This window comes from Pleurodeles waltl, chromosome 5, assembly GCF_031143425.1.
Source record: "Pleurodeles waltl isolate 20211129_DDA chromosome 5, aPleWal1.hap1.20221129, whole genome shotgun sequence".
Classification (NCBI taxonomy): domain Eukaryota; kingdom Metazoa; phylum Chordata; class Amphibia; order Caudata; family Salamandridae; genus Pleurodeles; species Pleurodeles waltl.
Genome location: NC_090444.1, coordinates 1,601,396,001 through 1,601,414,100, shown reverse-complemented (window position 1 = coordinate 1,601,414,100; position 18,100 = coordinate 1,601,396,001). Strand labels below are relative to the sequence as shown.

The 18,100-nt window shown below is 41.0% G+C and overlaps 1 protein-coding gene across 1 annotated transcript in view; it reads left to right on the top strand.

Annotated features, from left to right (window-relative positions):
* Positions 1–18,100, top strand: part of NOL10 (nucleolar protein 10) — a 644,646-nt gene that overhangs the window by 112,927 nt on the left and 513,619 nt on the right. The window contains exons 3-6 of the mRNA XM_069235931.1: positions 5,202–5,300; positions 11,186–11,263; positions 11,803–11,840; positions 14,744–14,880. Of these exons, the coding sequence (XP_069092032.1) occupies positions 5,202–5,300; positions 11,186–11,263; positions 11,803–11,840; positions 14,744–14,880 (352 nt within the window). The remainder of the gene's footprint in view (positions 1–5,201; positions 5,301–11,185; positions 11,264–11,802; positions 11,841–14,743; positions 14,881–18,100) is intronic.

Here is an 18,100-nt window from a genome sequence, read left to right as displayed (position 1 = left end):
TTTGCATGTTTAGTTCTGCCACTGTATTGGGCAGTGCCTGTAGGAATTGGGTGGGTGATACCAGAGGGCTATAAATTAATATACCAGACAGGGTGAACATGTGGGGCTCAGTAGAGAATGCAAGACTTTCACATTCAGGAATAGGGGTAGAAGAGAATTTACCATTCAGATCTTTTTCTCTCCTTCTACCTTGTTTTTGCTGGTCTGAATGAGATATTGTATAATTCTGTGGCAGGGTAACCATATCATTCTTCTTTCAACCAAGTTTCTGTCAAAAATAGCTGATCTGGCTGGGATTCCTCAAGGAGAGTGAAAGGTTATATTTTGTGTTTAGGGAGAGACCTACAATTTATTAAATAAAACTTTCAATTGGTGTTAGTTTCCCCCTCTAAAACATTTTTTACTTTTATGATTTTTTTTCTCTGAGCTGCCTGAGTATTTTTTGCATATTTTACAAGTAAAGTTACCAGTGAGTACGACTTAATTTGGATTTATACTATGTGTGCCACTCTTGCCTAGGGGCTGTTTTAGCCGATGTAGTTCCTCCTTTGAATCAATTAACCGGATGCAGAAAAAATGGGAAGGGGTTCTGGCTACTGGCCCCGTCTGGCCGTGGACGGGCGCAGGTGGGCTTGCCTCTGGCGTGCCTTTAGCACGCCAGATGCACACGTCCGCTGTACGTCCAAATCATCAGTCTCGTTTTAGTCTAATGTGGTAAAAACAGCCAGAACGCTAACAATTCTAGCATCTGGTCTACTTCACCCTCGCCTGGTGCTGAACATGGCCAGTGAGAGTGCAGCGTGCCGTTGGTAAAATCAGTTAAAAGCAAAACAAAGCACAGCAGTAAATCACTTCACATATGATTAATCTGCTCTTGTTTTTTTAAATTCAAACTATAAAAGTGCTCCCATAAAGAAATAACTGCTTACTGGGTGAGTCAGGACAGACCTACTCTGCTCTACAGGGAGTGCAGAATGTTTAGGCAAATGAGTATTTTGACCACATCATCCTCTTTATGCATGTTGTCTGACTCCAAGCTGTATAGGCTCGAAAGCCTACTACCAATTAAGCATATTAGGTGATGTGCATCTCTGTAATGAGAAGGGGTGTGGTCTAATGACATCAACACCCTATATCAGGTGTGCATAATTATTAGGCAACTTCCTTTCCTTTGGCAAAATGGGTCAAAAGAAGGACTTGACAGGCTCAGAAAAGTAAAAAATAGTGAGATATCTTGCAGAGGGATGCAGCACTCTTAAAATTGCAAAGCTTCTGAAGCGTGATCATCGAACAATCAAGCGTTTCATTCAAAATAGTCAACAGGGTTGCAAGAAGCGTGTGGAAAAACCAAGGCGCAAAATAACTGCCCATGAACTGAGAAAAGTCAAGCGTGCAGCTGCCACGATGCCACTTGCCACCAGTTTGGCCATATTTCAGAGCTGCAACATCACTGGAGTGCCCAAAAGCACAAGGTGTGCAATACTCAGAGACATGGCCAAGGTAAGAAAGGCTGAAAGACGACCACCACTGAACAAGACACACAAGCTGAAACGTCAAGACTGGGCCAAGAAATATCTCAAGACTGATTTTTCTAAGGTTTTATGGACTGATGAAATGAGAGTGAGTCTTGATGGGCCAGATGGATGGGCCCGTGGCTGGATTGGTAAAGGGCAGAGAGCTCCAGCCCGACTCAGACGCCAGCAAGGTGGAGGTGGAGTACTGGTTTGGGCTGGTATCATCAAAGATGAGCTTGTGGGGCCTTTTCGGGTTGAGGATGGAGTCAAGCTCAACTCCCAGTCCTACTGCCAGTTCCTGGAAGACACCTTCTTCAAGCAGTGGTACAGGAAGAAGTCTGCATCCTTCAAGAAAAACATGATTTTCATGCAGGACAATGCTCCATCACACGCGTCCAAGTACTCCACAGCGTGGCTGGCAAGAAAGGGTATAAAAGAAGGAAATCTAATGACATGGCCTCCTTGTTCACCTGATCTGAACCCCATTGAGAACCTGTGGTCCATCATCAAATGTGAGATTTACAAGGAGGGAAAACAGTACACCTCTCTGAACAGTGTCTGGGAGGCTGTGGTTGCTGCTGCACGCAATGTTGATGGTGAACAGATCAAAACACTGACAGAATCCATGGATGGCAGGCTTTTGAGTGTCCTTGCAAAGAAAGGTGGCTATATTGGTCACGGATTTGTTTTTGTTTTGTTTTTGAATGTCAGAAATGTATATTTGTGAATGTTGAGATGTTATATTGGTTTCACTGGTAATAATAAATAATTGAAATGGGTATATATTTTTTTTTGTTAAGTTGCCTAATAATTATGCACAGTAATAGTCACCTGCACACACAGATATCCCCCTAACATAGCTAAAACTAAAAACAAACTAAAAACTACTTCCAAAAATATTCAGCTTTGATATTAATGAGTTTTTTGGGTTCATTGAGAACATGGTTGTTGTTCAATAATAAAATTAATCCTCAAAAATACAACTTGCCTAATAATTCTGCACTCCCTGTATATTATTTGTACTGACAATTAAAAGTGATGCTTAAAGTATTTGCCACTAATGATACGTTTTTATGTACTGATTCTGGTTAGGCTGTACCTGGAATGAACTGTCAAACAACTTTCTGTTGCCTTGCCTTGCTTTACTAAGCTTTTGCAGGTGAACCAGTGGCACTACACAGCTTTTATTTTATGACTGCGTTCATAGCTTAGTATCCAGGCCTTTAGGTAGTCTATGCTGTACCACCTTTGGGAGCAAAACATGAATTTGCTACTTGAATCTCATTAACTGTCTCACACTAGGTGAGGGAGAGAAGGTATGTTAGAGATTAAAAGTGAGGTATTTTTGAAGATTATGTTCAGCTGTGATTCCATACACCTAAAAAGGCACATATTCAGATGATAAGACCGGTAATTACTCCAAATTGTCCAAAGAGATGAATAAACATAGTCTTTGGTGTTTTAGTATATAATTCAAAATGAATTGTTGTTTGCTGGATTTGTTTTAGTAGTAGACTGAGACTAATAATACATTGATGTTGGGGAAGCCCAGAGTAGTAGAGTTGCAAATTGCACACACTTTCATTTGCGGAATATCCCACTGTGCACTTCTCTGCTTCGTGTTACAAAGTAGTGAAAAGTGGATGCAATACTTGATACAGCAGCTCAACGTGTGGATTTTATTTATGTAGTTATAGTTTATGGCAAACTCAGCATAGGGTCTTTACACCCCTGCTAGAAGTGGAGGAGCCACTAGAGACTAGTAGTGATCAATGTGCCTTGATACTGGAGTAAATGGATAATAGGATCATGAAGAGAAACCAGGTGCTGAAGAATGAAGGGTGGGAAACACTGGTAAAAGTAGTCTGTATCAAAATATCGCAAGAGGAAAGTTAATTCCAAAATGTAAAAGAGTGGGCAGAATATGAATATCTACATAAAGGATAAAAGGTAGAAATCAGTGTCTGATTTTTAATAAATGTCAAAACATCTTTTCTTATTATGTATTAACACCTGTGGCCACTGGAACGGCATTAAATTCTCATGAATTTTCATGAAGGTAATTATGATGGAATGTTACCTATTTTGATAGTTATACTTATGATTTTAAAATGTTTTCTAGTTTCTATTAAATGTCGGTGCAGATTTTGCAGTACTTGGGTGATGTGATCATATTTTCTTGACCCAGTAACTGGGGTTTTGGCTGAATATAGTGAGTGACTACACCATGCTGGATATTAAAGTGTAGCTCACTGTGATGTGCAAGATCACCAGTGCATCAGCTACAGATCTGATTCTGCAGTGTGGCAAGAGAGCTGTAATTCTTCTTTGTTAGCACAATTGAGTGGTTGTCTATTTGTTTTACATGAAGTTTCTGCTGAAGATGTAAATCAAAGTGAAGAGAATTAACCTTTGTGTGCTTGTGTAGTGCAGGAGCATTGCTAAAGGTTGGTAGGATTTCCATTGAAAATTGAATTCTTAGAATGTTTATTCTTCAGTAATTGTAAGGACTTGTTTGGCAAATTTATTTCAGAGAGTGAATAGACTTTTTATGTGAGCAAAGGCTGTTGTGATGGTGATAATATCAACAAAAGCAGATAACTTTATGACTAGGTAAGCTACACATACCTGTGGCTGTCCAAGATCTTCAATTAGGATTGATGTTGGATTTTCTCAAAGGTTTTTTTTGGCCTTCTTGTGTGAATTACAGGAGAGTTGTGCCATAGGAATTCCGTCCCTCTACATGTTTAAGTTTATAAGTTTGATGTCAATCTCTTTGATATCTGCATCACTCTTCCTTTATTTGAAAGTACAAATCTGTCAAACTGTTCAGTGATTGCTCTTATGAATATTGATATATATGAAGCCAATGTACCGTCCATTGCTAATAGCTTTTATTTGAACTCTTACTAATGTGATCTGGTCTTAATTGTGTGATTCGGGAAGAATCTAAATTGTTCGTGCTTAAAATTATGAAAATGTATTTTACACTACACGTAAGTGTTGGGCTTTAAAGTTGGCCTTGATAATTCTACTGCCAGTTAGGATCATTTTGGCACGCAACCCTGGCTGTTACTGGCTGAAGAAGTAGAGTAAAACATAAAATGTGTGGGAAGGAAGGTAATTCAGTTTTGTACATGAATACCTAGCAAGTGTGCTCTCAATTTGGTAAGTGTATCGTTCTCCAGCATACCCTTGCTAGAACCACTCATTCAGTGTATTTATTTTAAAAGCTACCTATAATGCAGACAAGTGTTTAAGTCAATACAAATATCTGCTAGATTGTATCTTCTTTTGTATTTTTCTGTGAAAGTAGAGAACAGTAGATTGATTTTAAATGACCAGTCTTTCTAGATTTAAATTTAGGCCTCAGAAAAGCCTGTTTGATCTTCTCAAATCTGTAAAGCCACTTTTCTGGAAAATATACTTTTTTCTTGGGAAGACTTATGAAATTGAGTTATATCTGTTCACCAGTACACATACCACTTATCTCAACAGTCTACACAATAATCTGAACATTTAAAGACCAGACATTTTTGTGAATTTTAAAGATGGATTTTATTTTGGTTAAGCATGGCCCATATAGAGTTGAAATAGAGATCTCATGTTTAGAGCTAACCAATTATTTTGTCTCCATTTTACAGCCCTTCCTCTAATAACAAATTAATTTATGTTTTTTTTTTGCAGATGTTAGAAGAAGAATAGAACTCATCCAAGACTTTGACATGCCCACAGTTAGTACAAATCTTAAGGTTTCGAATGATGGGCAGTATATCCTGGCAACTGGTGAGTATGCTGTCCTTTAAACTTTCCTGATGCAGAAAGACTTCTGTACATGGAGGTCTGTGCCACAACTTCTGTTCTGCAGTGTATACAAGAAACTGGTCTCATGTTCAAAACCTTTTGATGCTAATTTCTCATGGCCAGATTCAAAACGTTCATGGTAAAAAGTGTTTAAATAAGAGAGTTTTTCTGGGATCAAGCCTCCTTTTGTAACAAAGTTTAGACCAGTGGTTCCCAACCTGTGGTCCGGGGACCCCTGGGGGTCCGCGAAGCCTTCTCAGGGGGTCCGCGAGAGCCTAGAAAATTAAAAAATATTAACAAATATTGCCAAATTGGGTCCCCAGCATCCAGTAATGACTTAGGCGGGGGTCCCCGGATTCCCATGATGATTCAGTGGGGGTCCCTGGGTTCCATTAATGTTAAAGTGGGGGTCCACAGAAATCAAAAGGTTGGGAACCACTGGTTTAGACATTTATGTGATATCCACTGGGAAATCACTAAGAAATCTAAAACCTATTTGTTTTTCTTTGACTACGCATATTGCTAAAATGTATTTATTCATAATTGTGCTGAGATGTAATGTGCCACATATGTAAATAGAATGGTGTTGAGCTTTTGGACATTTAAATAGTTTTGTTTCTTCAGGGGAAATCGTCATTTTGCCCTGCAGAAATCTCTTTTCTTTTCAATTTGGCAGTGCTTCCAATCCAGTCTTAAAATAGCCATCCCCTTGGAAGTAGTACTTTTTCATCTTTATCTAGGATGAAAGATAACCTACAAAGCTATTGTGAATACCTACCAACATAAGCCTTTGTGGGAGTTCAGGCGATTGGCTATAAACTTGCATAATACAACAATTCTTTCATACCAGTTGAATTTCTACATTCATTAAGGCCACCAATAAGTGCACAATTCCAGCATCTCCGATTCTGTGAATCAGGATTGGAATTTTACATTCATGACTTCCTGTTTGTCACACCAATTCGTCAAACGTTTGCATATTTTAGCCTTGGGTATTAAGAAAGATAAGTAATGTACAGGATTTGATTAGGTATTGTATTTTATGTTGAAGGCAATTTTCTAAATTAATAAGTTCCATAAATAGAATTTTGTTAAATAGTAAAGCTTATTGGTTTGTTTTAAAAATGTACACTTATAGCTGAAGGAAGTTTAAAAGTTAGTTTTGTGCCTATCAATCCTGCATCCTGAAACTGCAAGAAGCTAACTGTTGACTCATCTTTGCACTTATGACTCGTTGTGTGCAAATTGTTCCTGTCAGTTGTGTAATCCTGCGTAAAGATGAAACCATTTGATAAAATTAATGTAATGACTACTGATGGTGCTTGAAGAAATAAAATTTAAAAATAATCTGAGCAACTTTATTTATTAAGCATTAATAGGGTCTTACTATGTCAGTGTTCACTATATTGACAGGGATTAAGTCATTAGGATTGAATTAATAAAGCAGCAGATGGAATGGTATACAGTGAAACAAACATATTACATGTAATTTGTCAGAAGTTCTAGAAGTGTACGAAAATAGAGATCTGCATGAAAAACAGTGTTCTTTTGTTTGTAACTTCTTATAAGTGCTTTGGGATTCTGTATGTTTGATGTGGTTTAAAATTGTCTGGCAATTCCACATGCATGTTGAAGATAATGTGGAGCTTCAAAGCACTACAGTAAAGATAAATTGGGATGTTGATAATTATTTGAAGAGAGTTGCACTTATAATGGCCTCACGTTTGAGATGATATATTGGAGTTGGGAATCCTAAATCCATTGACTTTAAAGGCAATGTTTAACTTCCATATCTGAATAATCATGATTGAAGTCCAGACTGAGGTTTTTGGGGTCTGATTGTTAGTACGTAGATATCCTCTTTTAGGTGATGCTTATTGATCACTAATGATCTAGGTAGGCACAGCTGTAGAGTATTCGTTTGACTTGGTGACCCTGTTTCCCTTTCAATATTAGACCAGTATGAGGCCAGACTTCTGCAAAAACATATGAGAATATATGCATTGTGACTATCTTAGTTATACCATGTTTATGAGAAACTGTAGGGCTTCACAGTCACTGCTGTCCTTTTGCCACCTTTAACGAGCACTCAATTTTCACTTATTGAATAAAAAATATAGTGGTTAATTTGTACATCTTTCAATTTCTCCACAAGGGAGTATCATAACTCATAGGAGGTTTGCCTTCATGTGCCTCTGAATTTAATTTTAAACTATATAGATTTCTTTGAATAAATAAAAATGAAGTTGAGAACTTGACCATCAAGCTTCACTGAAAACTAAAGACATTTGACATTAGCAATTGCTTCAAGAGGATGTGGCGAAAACAAGAGTCCAGGGTGCCCATTTAACAAATTGTACAATAAGGAACAATGAGCAACTTTCTGAATTTAGGACAAAGGAAAGGAACCACATCAGCTAGGCAGTTACAAGTGTGAGGGTACATTTTAATATCTTCCACAAGTTAACTAACCCTGACACTACGAGAAATATTCCATGGACAACCTCACAAAACTGTGAAAATCTATTATTATTCTTCGAGCCTTAAATATCGAACATTTGGAAAGACAATCTAAATAAGCTAGCAGAACTTCTCACTCTCAAACTGTATCCCTGCCCGTCCCCAAAGTCCCACGATGTATTTAAAACTGTTGCAAATAGAGGATTAAGGAAGCTGGAACACACATTTATATGATTTAAATAATTGATGGACTTCTTCCAGCCTTATAAAGCTCTTGCAATGATATCCTTTGATACCAAGATCATCATTCATGCCTTCCTTGACATGGGGATAGTACCCTGTTAGACATGACATCTTTGGTGTGGTCTCCCCTGGCACACCTTTTGCCTTCTGACCTTGTGTTTTCTGACTTAGTTTCTGCTGGCTTTAGGACTCTGGGCATTTTGCCACTACTCCCCAGTGCTAAAGTGCACGCGCTCATTACCTAACACATGATACCATTGGCTTATCCACAATTGGCATATTTAATTTACTTATAAGTCCCTAGTAAAGTGCACTACATCTGGGTATTGAACACTGTATGCCTCTAAGAAGAGGTGTGTAGGAAAGTGCCACTGTTGGCATGGTTACCCCCTCAACTTTTTGCCTAGTGTTGATGCCAACTTTGATTAAAAGTGTGCTGGGATCCTGCTAACCAGGCCCCAGCACCAGTGTTCTTTCCCTAAAACTGTACCGTTGTTTCCACAATTGGTACAGCCCTGATACACAGTTAAGTCCCTGGCCTCTGTTAAGCCTCTGGGGAATTCCTGGACTCTGCGCACACTAAATCTCACTTTGATATAGTATATACAGAGCCAGCTTCCTACATCATTGTTGTAGGAGATTAACTAGGAATAACATTAACACATATATAATGACATGACTTATAGCACAATTAACATTTGCTACAATATAAATCTATGACAATAATTTTTTCATATAGCTAATAACTTGTAAAATATTCTACACTTCAAGTGAAAGAAAGCATGCAACCTAAATTAGCACAGGTACCAAGCACTCCCCAAATCAAGATTCGGTTCCTATCCCATCTTCACAACACTTCCCAGAAATAATCATGACAAGAAGACATGGAGAGACATACACTGCAAGAAAACAAAGTATTTTCTTTATTAGTTTTCTTATGGCTACATGCCGTTTATGTGATAAATGCAGTGCACTCGGTGCATAGAGAAAGGAAACATATACGAGATACTTACGAACAATATTAGGATATGTTACTTCCCAGGCTCTTTAATTTGTCATACTCACATATGACACATTTTATGTTATGTTTTTATGTTTGACTGAATAGGCAATGTCTAGCATAAAGCGCTTCATTCTTTCATAAAAAAAAAAAATATCAGTGGTACTTACGTTAACCTCAGAAAAAGTGCACTGAATAGAACAAATCACATCTAGGTTGAGATATGTCTGCAAAAAAAGACAATGAAATATGGAATTATCTCATGAATTTTATAGTTTCCTTCCTTGACTGTTCCTTCTAGAAGTGTCATTGTAACAGCTCTTTTGCTGCATGGAACACTTGTGGGGATCATAACACACTAAACCCTTGTTGCGATGTGTAAGTAAGATTGCAAATAAATGGTCACTGCTACTGATAATCACAAGCTCATGGTGTTAGCTTAGGATGAAAGAAGTGGGAACTAGCAGAAACAAATCACACTCACCTTGATGTCACTCACTGGTGGCCAGAATCACATTTAAGAGTCCTCGCACCAAACCCAGATGTCTTACTCAACAGACCACACTGTAGCTTCCACCAGGAACCACTGGTCAGCTATTGCATTGACTACCTGCCAACTAAACTTGAAAACACTAAAACATAAGGGGAGAACTCTGGGAGTAGAACCCCGGGCCTAATTCTCTCAACAACTTTTCTTTAAAGCTCTTCCACCAGCAATAAGACCACAGCTGAACAACCTGTCCTTCTGAAAAACTGGGCTGATCGGACACCACAATGTGTAATTCAATATGTTCCGAATCCTGCTATGCACAACAGACTCAAATGCACATACTAAATGCATCATCATTTCCAAAGTACTAACTAAACTCTGGGATGGCTGCCATTGATCCACGGCTGACCAATGAGGTTTACCACACAAATATCTTACTGTATGAGCCTTATGGCCAGCATATACTCACACAAAAGTATTTGTAGCCATCTTGTCTGACTATAGGTATGTGCTTCGAACCGACACATCCACTCATTCTCTCACTTACTTTTTTTGTTCAGAGCCCCTTAACTAATCATACTGTCTTCCTTACAACGCATCAAATTAAAGAATGCAACATACAGTACAGATTAGACACTATTTACCACCACTTTAAAATGTACCACTGGATAACCATTACCTTAAGTTGTAGTGGTAGTTTACCTTCTGCAAAAGGTTGGGGGCCCTAATTCTAGTCGGAAACTGCAATAATATGGAGAGTTGTTGGGACAGATAGATTCCTCACACTTCGTTTTTTCCATAGTATTTCTGTAGGTCGTCACACGTGCCCAACGCGGTGTTAATTTGAAATACTTCACTGAACAGAATTGAACACCAGTTTCTCTATTCTGTTTGTGGTATCCCTACACGTCCTCCTAAGCTATCAGGCATCATTACCCTCAGCCAGATGAGATTTACTCCCATTCGCTGAGGAGACATGTTTTTATACTTGACAAAAGGGAGTTTTCCCTAAGCAATTTTCTCTTTTGGATGAGCAGGCTGCTCATCAACAAAGACTGACCAACACAGATGTTTACGGTAACTAACTCCGGTGTTGTTTGTGTTTATATAGCTTTTTTTAAAAATCTGCACTGACTTGGCTTATGCACTTTCTGGTGATGATTAACTGGAGACTTCTGATATCATTTAGATTGTCCAAGGAGAGACTGTTTATAGAAGTGGTGATCTGTAAACTGAACATAAAGATATTTTTTCAAAAGAGTTATTCTGGATAGAGCAGCGAATGCGAAAGGAAAAATACAAAATTGTTTTTATGTGAGTGTGTGGATCTCACCTGTCCCTAGTGAGGCATAGGAGTTGACTATGTAATGCATTTGCTTGTACTCGTCTTCTAGTTCTCACGGCCGAATTGAGGAAGAAGAGACCAAACATTACATCTGAGCCTATGGCTTCAACTTACATTCATGAGATTTGATTCCACAGGAGTTTCAATAGTGACTCATGTTATTTGGATGCATGCAACAGAAATAATTTTAAAATAAATGAGTTGTGACCAGGAACTTCAAGCACATTTCCTTACAATCTCTTTTCATGATAGATTTATCTGAGCATAATTGTGCAGTTCTTTTTAGGTAGTTTGCCATTTGTCTAATATAGGACCATTTTGTGTTTCAGGAACGTATAAACCCAGGATTCGTTGTTATGACACGTATCAGCTGTCCCTGAAGTTTGAACGATGCTTAGATGCCGAAGGTCAGAATGCATGACATGATACTTTCATAAGAAAAACACAATGGTCTTCTTTGCTTCGTTTCTTCCTTCTTCCTTCCTTCCATATGTTTTTTCGTTCCTTCCGTCTCTTGTACTTCGTGACCTAAACTAACAATATTTTCTAAATATATACTTTTTCTAAGCTTTCTCAGACCACATGTGTAATACTGTATTAAACAATAATGGCTTTATTATATCAGTAAAACAATTTACAAATTAAGCAAAAATGCTGTAAAGTGGAGCTAGAAATAAAGTCCACAGTCAGTGTAAGGTTTGCGTAATGGTGCAATCTATCACCTGCTGTAGGAGGAGTAGTTGCAATGATGCATAGATGTCATATATAATAGGTCCTTCCTTTCACAGGTTAGCAGTATGTCATTCTTCATCCATGCAAACTTCACAAATCTGTTTGTTTAGCAAAGCATCCTACATTTAGCTTTTTCTGATCTGATGAGGTTGCTTTCTCATAATGTAGCATACTACACGGTTCTACTGATGTTTAACTGTCTTTTGTTTTTCAGTTGTTAAATTTGATGTGTTGTCAGATGACTATTCAAAGGTAAGTGTTTTAGGATTCACTTTCTTTTTTATAATAAAACATGGGTATTCGAGTAGCTACTTATTGCTACTTATTCAAGCTTAAGCAGTGTGTGAGTTAATTTATAGCTAAGGGCTGTAAAGTCATGCAGCAGTTCCAAAACAGCCAATTTACAATTGTGCGTCAAAAATATTGCAATGATCTGGAATCTGTTTAGCAAGGCCAATGCCTGAGCCAACATGTTAACTTCACATTCCTAACCTTACTCATATCCCCTTGCTATTGGCCCACATCCCCTTAGAGTGGTTTCATCACAGTTCATGAATATTAATGCAAGGGATTCTGTTGTGTAGATGGTTAACTTGCAGAGCATAGGCTGTACAGACGGACCCATGTTAGTGTTACCATTGTAGAACATTGGCTCCTTCCATACTATCCAAACATTTGGTCTTAGTACTTTAAATAGGTCCCTAGAAACACAACTATTCTGTTACTAACCAAGGTGGCCTTTTAGGGTGAAAGTTCATTGATTCTAGATTCTAGGTTACCAACTGTCTATCTCTTGAAGAAAAGTTTAACGTAAACGTGTACAGAAAATACCTTTGGTTTAAGCTGGGGAAATGGGTAAAAGTTATTTGTGAATCAGGGCAAGTATCTGAGAGGAGATTCAGATTGACAGTCAGTAATGATAGGCTAAGGATAAGTGGGCAATTGTGTTTTTCAGAACTGAGGTAGGCAATATAAGATGAGCACATGCACAGCAGTGTAAATATCAGTGAAGATCCTCTTTTCAGCAGGCGATACAAAATTTGTATTAAACTAAAAATTGAAGCTAAAATAACTGTTACTACTGTTTTAAGGCTTATATAGTACTTGTGTTTGAATTTTAAGTGACATAGAGCAGAGTTTTCTTGCATGCACTATTTACAATATGATTTATATAGGTGGCAGAATTTTGTGATTGTCTCCTCAAAATCTCAGTGCTTTGGACAGCATTTGTATAGAGGTGAAGGCTCCACTTCTAGAGTTAGCAGAACAGGCCGGAAAAAAAACACGGGCCAACCAAATCCAAATCATACTGCTGCCTCAGTGAATGTTATGCAAAGCGCCTACAGTTAGTCCTTTTGGATGAAATGCAGCCAGATACGCCACCCTGCTTCTGTCAAGAAACTGTACCCCTGAAGCCCCCGAACCATTTTTATCGCTCTATCGTCCTTCACATCCACTCACCTTTCCCTAACATCAAAGAACCCATCACCTATGCACTAAAACTCCACCTCTTCTGCACTTCATTGGCATGCCATCTCTCTACCTGATCTACATCATCCCGACTGGCTCCTTTCCTTGTACTTCTGAGTCCCTCTTTTTAGCATTCCACCCCAAAATCCAGATTGCCATGCTCCCCTTTTATTGTTTACTCATTTGCCTGCTCTTCCTTTGTTTCACCACTGCCTCTGACCTCTTAGATCATTTGAGTTAACCCTCTCTTACCTAGCTCCTCAACTGCTCTCACAGTCCTGTCCCATTGTTCATCTACTGCCCACTTGGGTATTGCTGACTAAAATGTCCACTCTCCTTCTCCTCCCCCCCTCCTCTCCAAGCCACTCCCCTCATGGCCTTTAATTAATACTAAACCAGTCTGATAGCTTCACAAACTAATAGATAAATGATGGTTTCCCATTACAGGCTGTGTATTTCACAGATTAAAATCTCAGAGGGATCTACTCTGCCATTTACCCTCCTACAGTCCCTAAAGCCAAAGTTGTGTTGAATTGGGCAATAATAAATAGCTGTTGTTGGTGCCATGACAAAACTTTAGTAGTGACGATCCACTTTTCAAATATAGATTTTTATGATATGTTAACCCAAACGTACCATCATAAGCCACCCCTGTTTCTACTTAAGTCTTTTTTGATCTATGGAAGGTCCAGTCCCTATGCAGCAAACCAATTTAATTAAAGAACACTTCTATTAACATTCCTTCTTTTTTCCACCCCCTCTTCCTCTCTCCTTCCAGACCATCTTCACTCTCACTGATACCTGGAAACAACAAAAGGCACGACTCTTTGCTGGTTTCCACAATGGTCTGACCTTTTTCACCTCCTCTTCCAAAAAGGGCAAATATTTTTGTTATATTTAGCAAAATCTTACACTATTTGCTCAATCCCCTCCTATTTTTCCTTATATGAGTACCTCAAAATATCCTTATAGGACAGCAAACTGTTTATTGACATTCTCTTCCCTTTATTTCCCCTTCTTTCCTCAATGACTGCTTCCTATACTCAACCTTCACGTCTCTCTGCTGACTGTCCAAGAATATAGGTCCTGAACTCAAACTGCACCTCACTGATAGGGTCCAACAAGGACAAAACTGTTGTGGGATTATTGCTTGTGTACCTGTGTAGAGGGGACTGGCCTTGTTGGGTAGGGCTAAGACGTGTCTGCATATGCTTGGCCTCAATCTTTGATTGCACAAATGAACTTCAGAATAGTGGACTGGAATGTATCTCAGAGTACTGACCAATTCCTGAGATGAATTCAAATATTCAAGCCATAACCTTTTTCTTAAGCTGGCCCTATTAATTAAGAAACTCTCAGCAGATCCCTCCACCCTATTTCCTAGATTGATTTGTTCTTCCTCTGACTTTGTGGGACGATTATACAAAATCTCTTTACACCTTTCTTGCTCCTCAATCATGACACCCACAAAAGGGTGAGCCAAAGATCCTGTCCTTGGCTTTCTGCTAGTTACCCGCTTCACCATATTCCTAGGTAGCGTTATGCCATTCTTTGGTAACATTTCCAGCAGCCTTACACGTAAGAAACTAATGTGACGTTTTGAATTCAACTGATCGGTTTAATGACCATAATGTAAGATAGCTAGAGAACTAGGACAGTTGTAATATTTTGATTTCTGCTTCCAGATTGTCTTCCTGCAGTGTGATAGATATGTTGAGTTCCATTCACAGCATGGACGTTATTTCAGGCTACGCATACCAAAGTTTGGAAGAGATTTCTCCTATCACTACCCATCCTGTGACCTATATTTTGTGGGAGCAAGGTAAAAAACCAGGCACATTACTTCTGTTTGACTGTTGACTTGTGACTGCTTGTTTCTGTTGATCAGTTTACTGTTGTTTTTCAAAGACAAAGGGCCTGATTACAACTTTGGAAGAGGTGTTAATCCGTCCCAAATGTGACGGATATACCACCAGCCGTATTACGAGTTCCATAGGATATAATGGGCTCGTAATACGGCTGGTGGTATATCCGTCACATTTGGGACGGATTAACACCTTCCTCCAAAGTTGTAATCAGGCCCAAAGTGTCACGTTTAATGATTACTTTCTGTTTGGAGTCCTACTGAACAGTAAGTTAAAAGGTCATTGGATAATTTTGTCAGTACTGAATCAGTTCTTATGAAACCTAGATTAATATGAAAGTTACTAATTATATAAGCTGATCCCTTATCACAGACAGTGTTTGGCAAAAATTGAAGTAGTGTGGGTGTGGTTGAACCCGCGTTTGTCGTTTGGTATATACTCATGAAACAGAAATAGGAGGCAAAGATAGATATATGCATTTCCACCTACAGGAAGCTGCATTGTTGAATCTTTTCAGGAAAGGAGCGAAGTGGATGCTGCCAAAAAAATGTGACTTTCTGTTTGACATGGTGCTATTGTTCTGGCCAGCCAGGGACATAACTCAGGCCCCTGCAGCCCCTCACTTCAGGGAGTCCCTTTGCAGTTTAAAGCTTCTGGATAGTGGTGAGATGTGGGAGTATCAGGGGCACCTCACTACCTTCTGCAGTGGGGTCACATCGTTTTGCTTTACGACGCTGTGGTCAGCTCACTATCACAGCCTGAATTGTGCACCAGGTACTTATCCATAGTAAACATATTAACCACATTCGTAAAAACACCAAGAACTTATGGTTTTATTAGAAGAAGGAATTGCTGTAGGAATTGAGAAGCCAGCCAGAACACGGCCACTTTTCTTTTTGAATTTTAAATCAGTCCCTCTGATTAAGTGATTGTGTGTCTTAAAATTTCCATTGTGAAAGATAAATCCTAAAATGTTTTAGGTTTGGCTAGTGTTAATTATTTATCATTTTAATGATGCAGTCAGTCATGTTGTAGGGGAATACTTTGCAGGTAATCAATCAATCAATCAAAAAATGTGTATAGCGCGCTACTCACCCGGAGGGTCTCAAGGCGCTGGGGGGGAGGGGGGACCGCTACTGCTCAAACAGCCAGGTCTTGAGTTGCTTCCTGAAGGAGAGGTGGTCGTGGGTCAGACGGAGGTGGATGGGGAGGGAGTTCCAAGTCTTGGCTGCCAGGTAGGAGAAGGATCTTCCTCCCATGGTGGCTTTTCTAATGCGTGGCACGGCGGCGAGGGCGTGGCTGGTCGATCGTAGCTGGCGGGTGGGAGTGTAGAAGGTCAGGCGGTTGTTGAGGTACCTGGGGCCCAGGTCGTGGAGGGCCTTGTGTGCGTGGGTGAGGAGGAGGAACGTGATTCTCTTGCTGACGGGGAGCCAGTGCAAGTCTCTCAGGTGTCCGGAGATGTGGCTGTGTCGGGGGATGTCAAGGATGAGGCGTGCGGAGGCGTTCTGGATGCGTTGGAGTCTTTTCTGTAGTTTGACCGTGGTTCCGGTGTAGAGGGTGTTACCGTAGTCCAGTCGGCTGGTGACGAGTGCCTGGGTGACCGTCTTCCTGGTTTCGGTGGGGATCCATCGGAAGATCTTTCGGAGCATGCGTAAGATGTTGAAGCATGATGAAGAGACGGCGTTGACTTGTCTGGTCATCGAGAGGGAGGAGTCCAGGATGAAGCCCAGGTTGCGTGCGTGGTCCGTTGGTTTGGGTGCGCTGCCCAGGGCAGGGGGCCACCAGGAGTCGTCCCAGGCAGAGGGTGATGATCCAAGGATGAGGACTTCCGTCTTGTCTGAGTTTAGTTTCAGGCGGCTGTTCATCATCCACTCGGCTACGTCTTTCATCCCTTCGTGCAGGTTGGTTCTGGCGGTGGCTGGGTCGTTGGTGAGGGAGAGGATCAGCTGGGTGTCGTCGGCGTAGGAGATGATGTTGAGGTTGTGATGGCGTGCGATGGCTGCGAGGGGGCTCATGTAGACGTTGAAGAGGGTGGGGCTGAGTGAGGATCCTTGTGGTACGCCGCAGATGACTTCGGTGGCCTCGGATCTGAACGGGGGGAGGCGAACTCTCTGGGTTCTTCCGGTGAGGAACGAGATGATCCACTCTAGAGCCTTCTCTTGAATTCCGATGTTGCTGAGGCGCTGCACTAGGGTGCGGTGGCAGACCGTGTCGAACGCTGCGGAGAGGTCCAGGAGGATGAGGGCCGCTGTTTCCCCATTGTTGAGCAGGGCTCGGATGTCGTCAGTGGCTGCGATGAGGGCGGTCTCGGTGCTGTGGTTGGCTCGGAAGCCGGACTGTGAGTGGTCGAGGGATCCATTAGTCTCGAGGAAGGCGGCCAGCTGTCTGTTGACGGTCTTCTCGATGACTTTGGCAGGAAACGGGAGGAGCGAGATGGGGCGGTAGTTCTTGAGGTCGGTGGGGTCTGCTGATGGTTTCTTCAGGAGGGCGCTGAGTTCGGCATGCTTCCAGCTCTCCGGGTAGGTGGCGGTGTTGAAGGAGCAATTGATGATGTCCTGGAGATGGGGTGCGATGACGGAGTCGGCCTTGTTGAAGACGTGGTGGGGGCATGGGTCGGTTGGTGATCCGGAATGGATAGTGTTCATCGTATGGATGGTGTCTTCGGTGCTGACCGGGGTCCAGGCGCGGAGGGTGGTGTTGGGGGGGCGTCTGTTTGGTGGTTGGGTGCGTGGTCTGTGCGCCGAAGCTGTTGTGTATGTCGGCGATCTTGCGGTGAAAGAACGAGGCGAGTGAGTCGCAGAGGTCTTGTGAGGGGGTGATGTCGTTGTTTCCGGCGCTGGGGTTGGAGAGCTCTTTGACGATGCTGAAGAGTTCCTTGCTGTTGTGTGCGTTGTTGTCTAGTCGTTCTTTGAATGCTGTCTTCTTGGTGGTGTGGATCAGCTGGTGGTGTTTACGGGATGCGTACTTGAGGGCGGTCATGTTGTCTGTAGTCGGGTTTTTTCGCCAGGCTCTCTCGAGGGTGCGGCAGTTCTTCTTGGAGTTCTTGAGGTCGTTGTTGAACCAGGAGGCTTTCTTGCTGTTGGGCCTGATGGGATGGGTTTTCAGAGGTACGAGGTTGTCAGCGCAGTTGGTGATCCACTGTGTAAGGTTGTTGGCTGCTTGGTTGGGGTCCGCTGA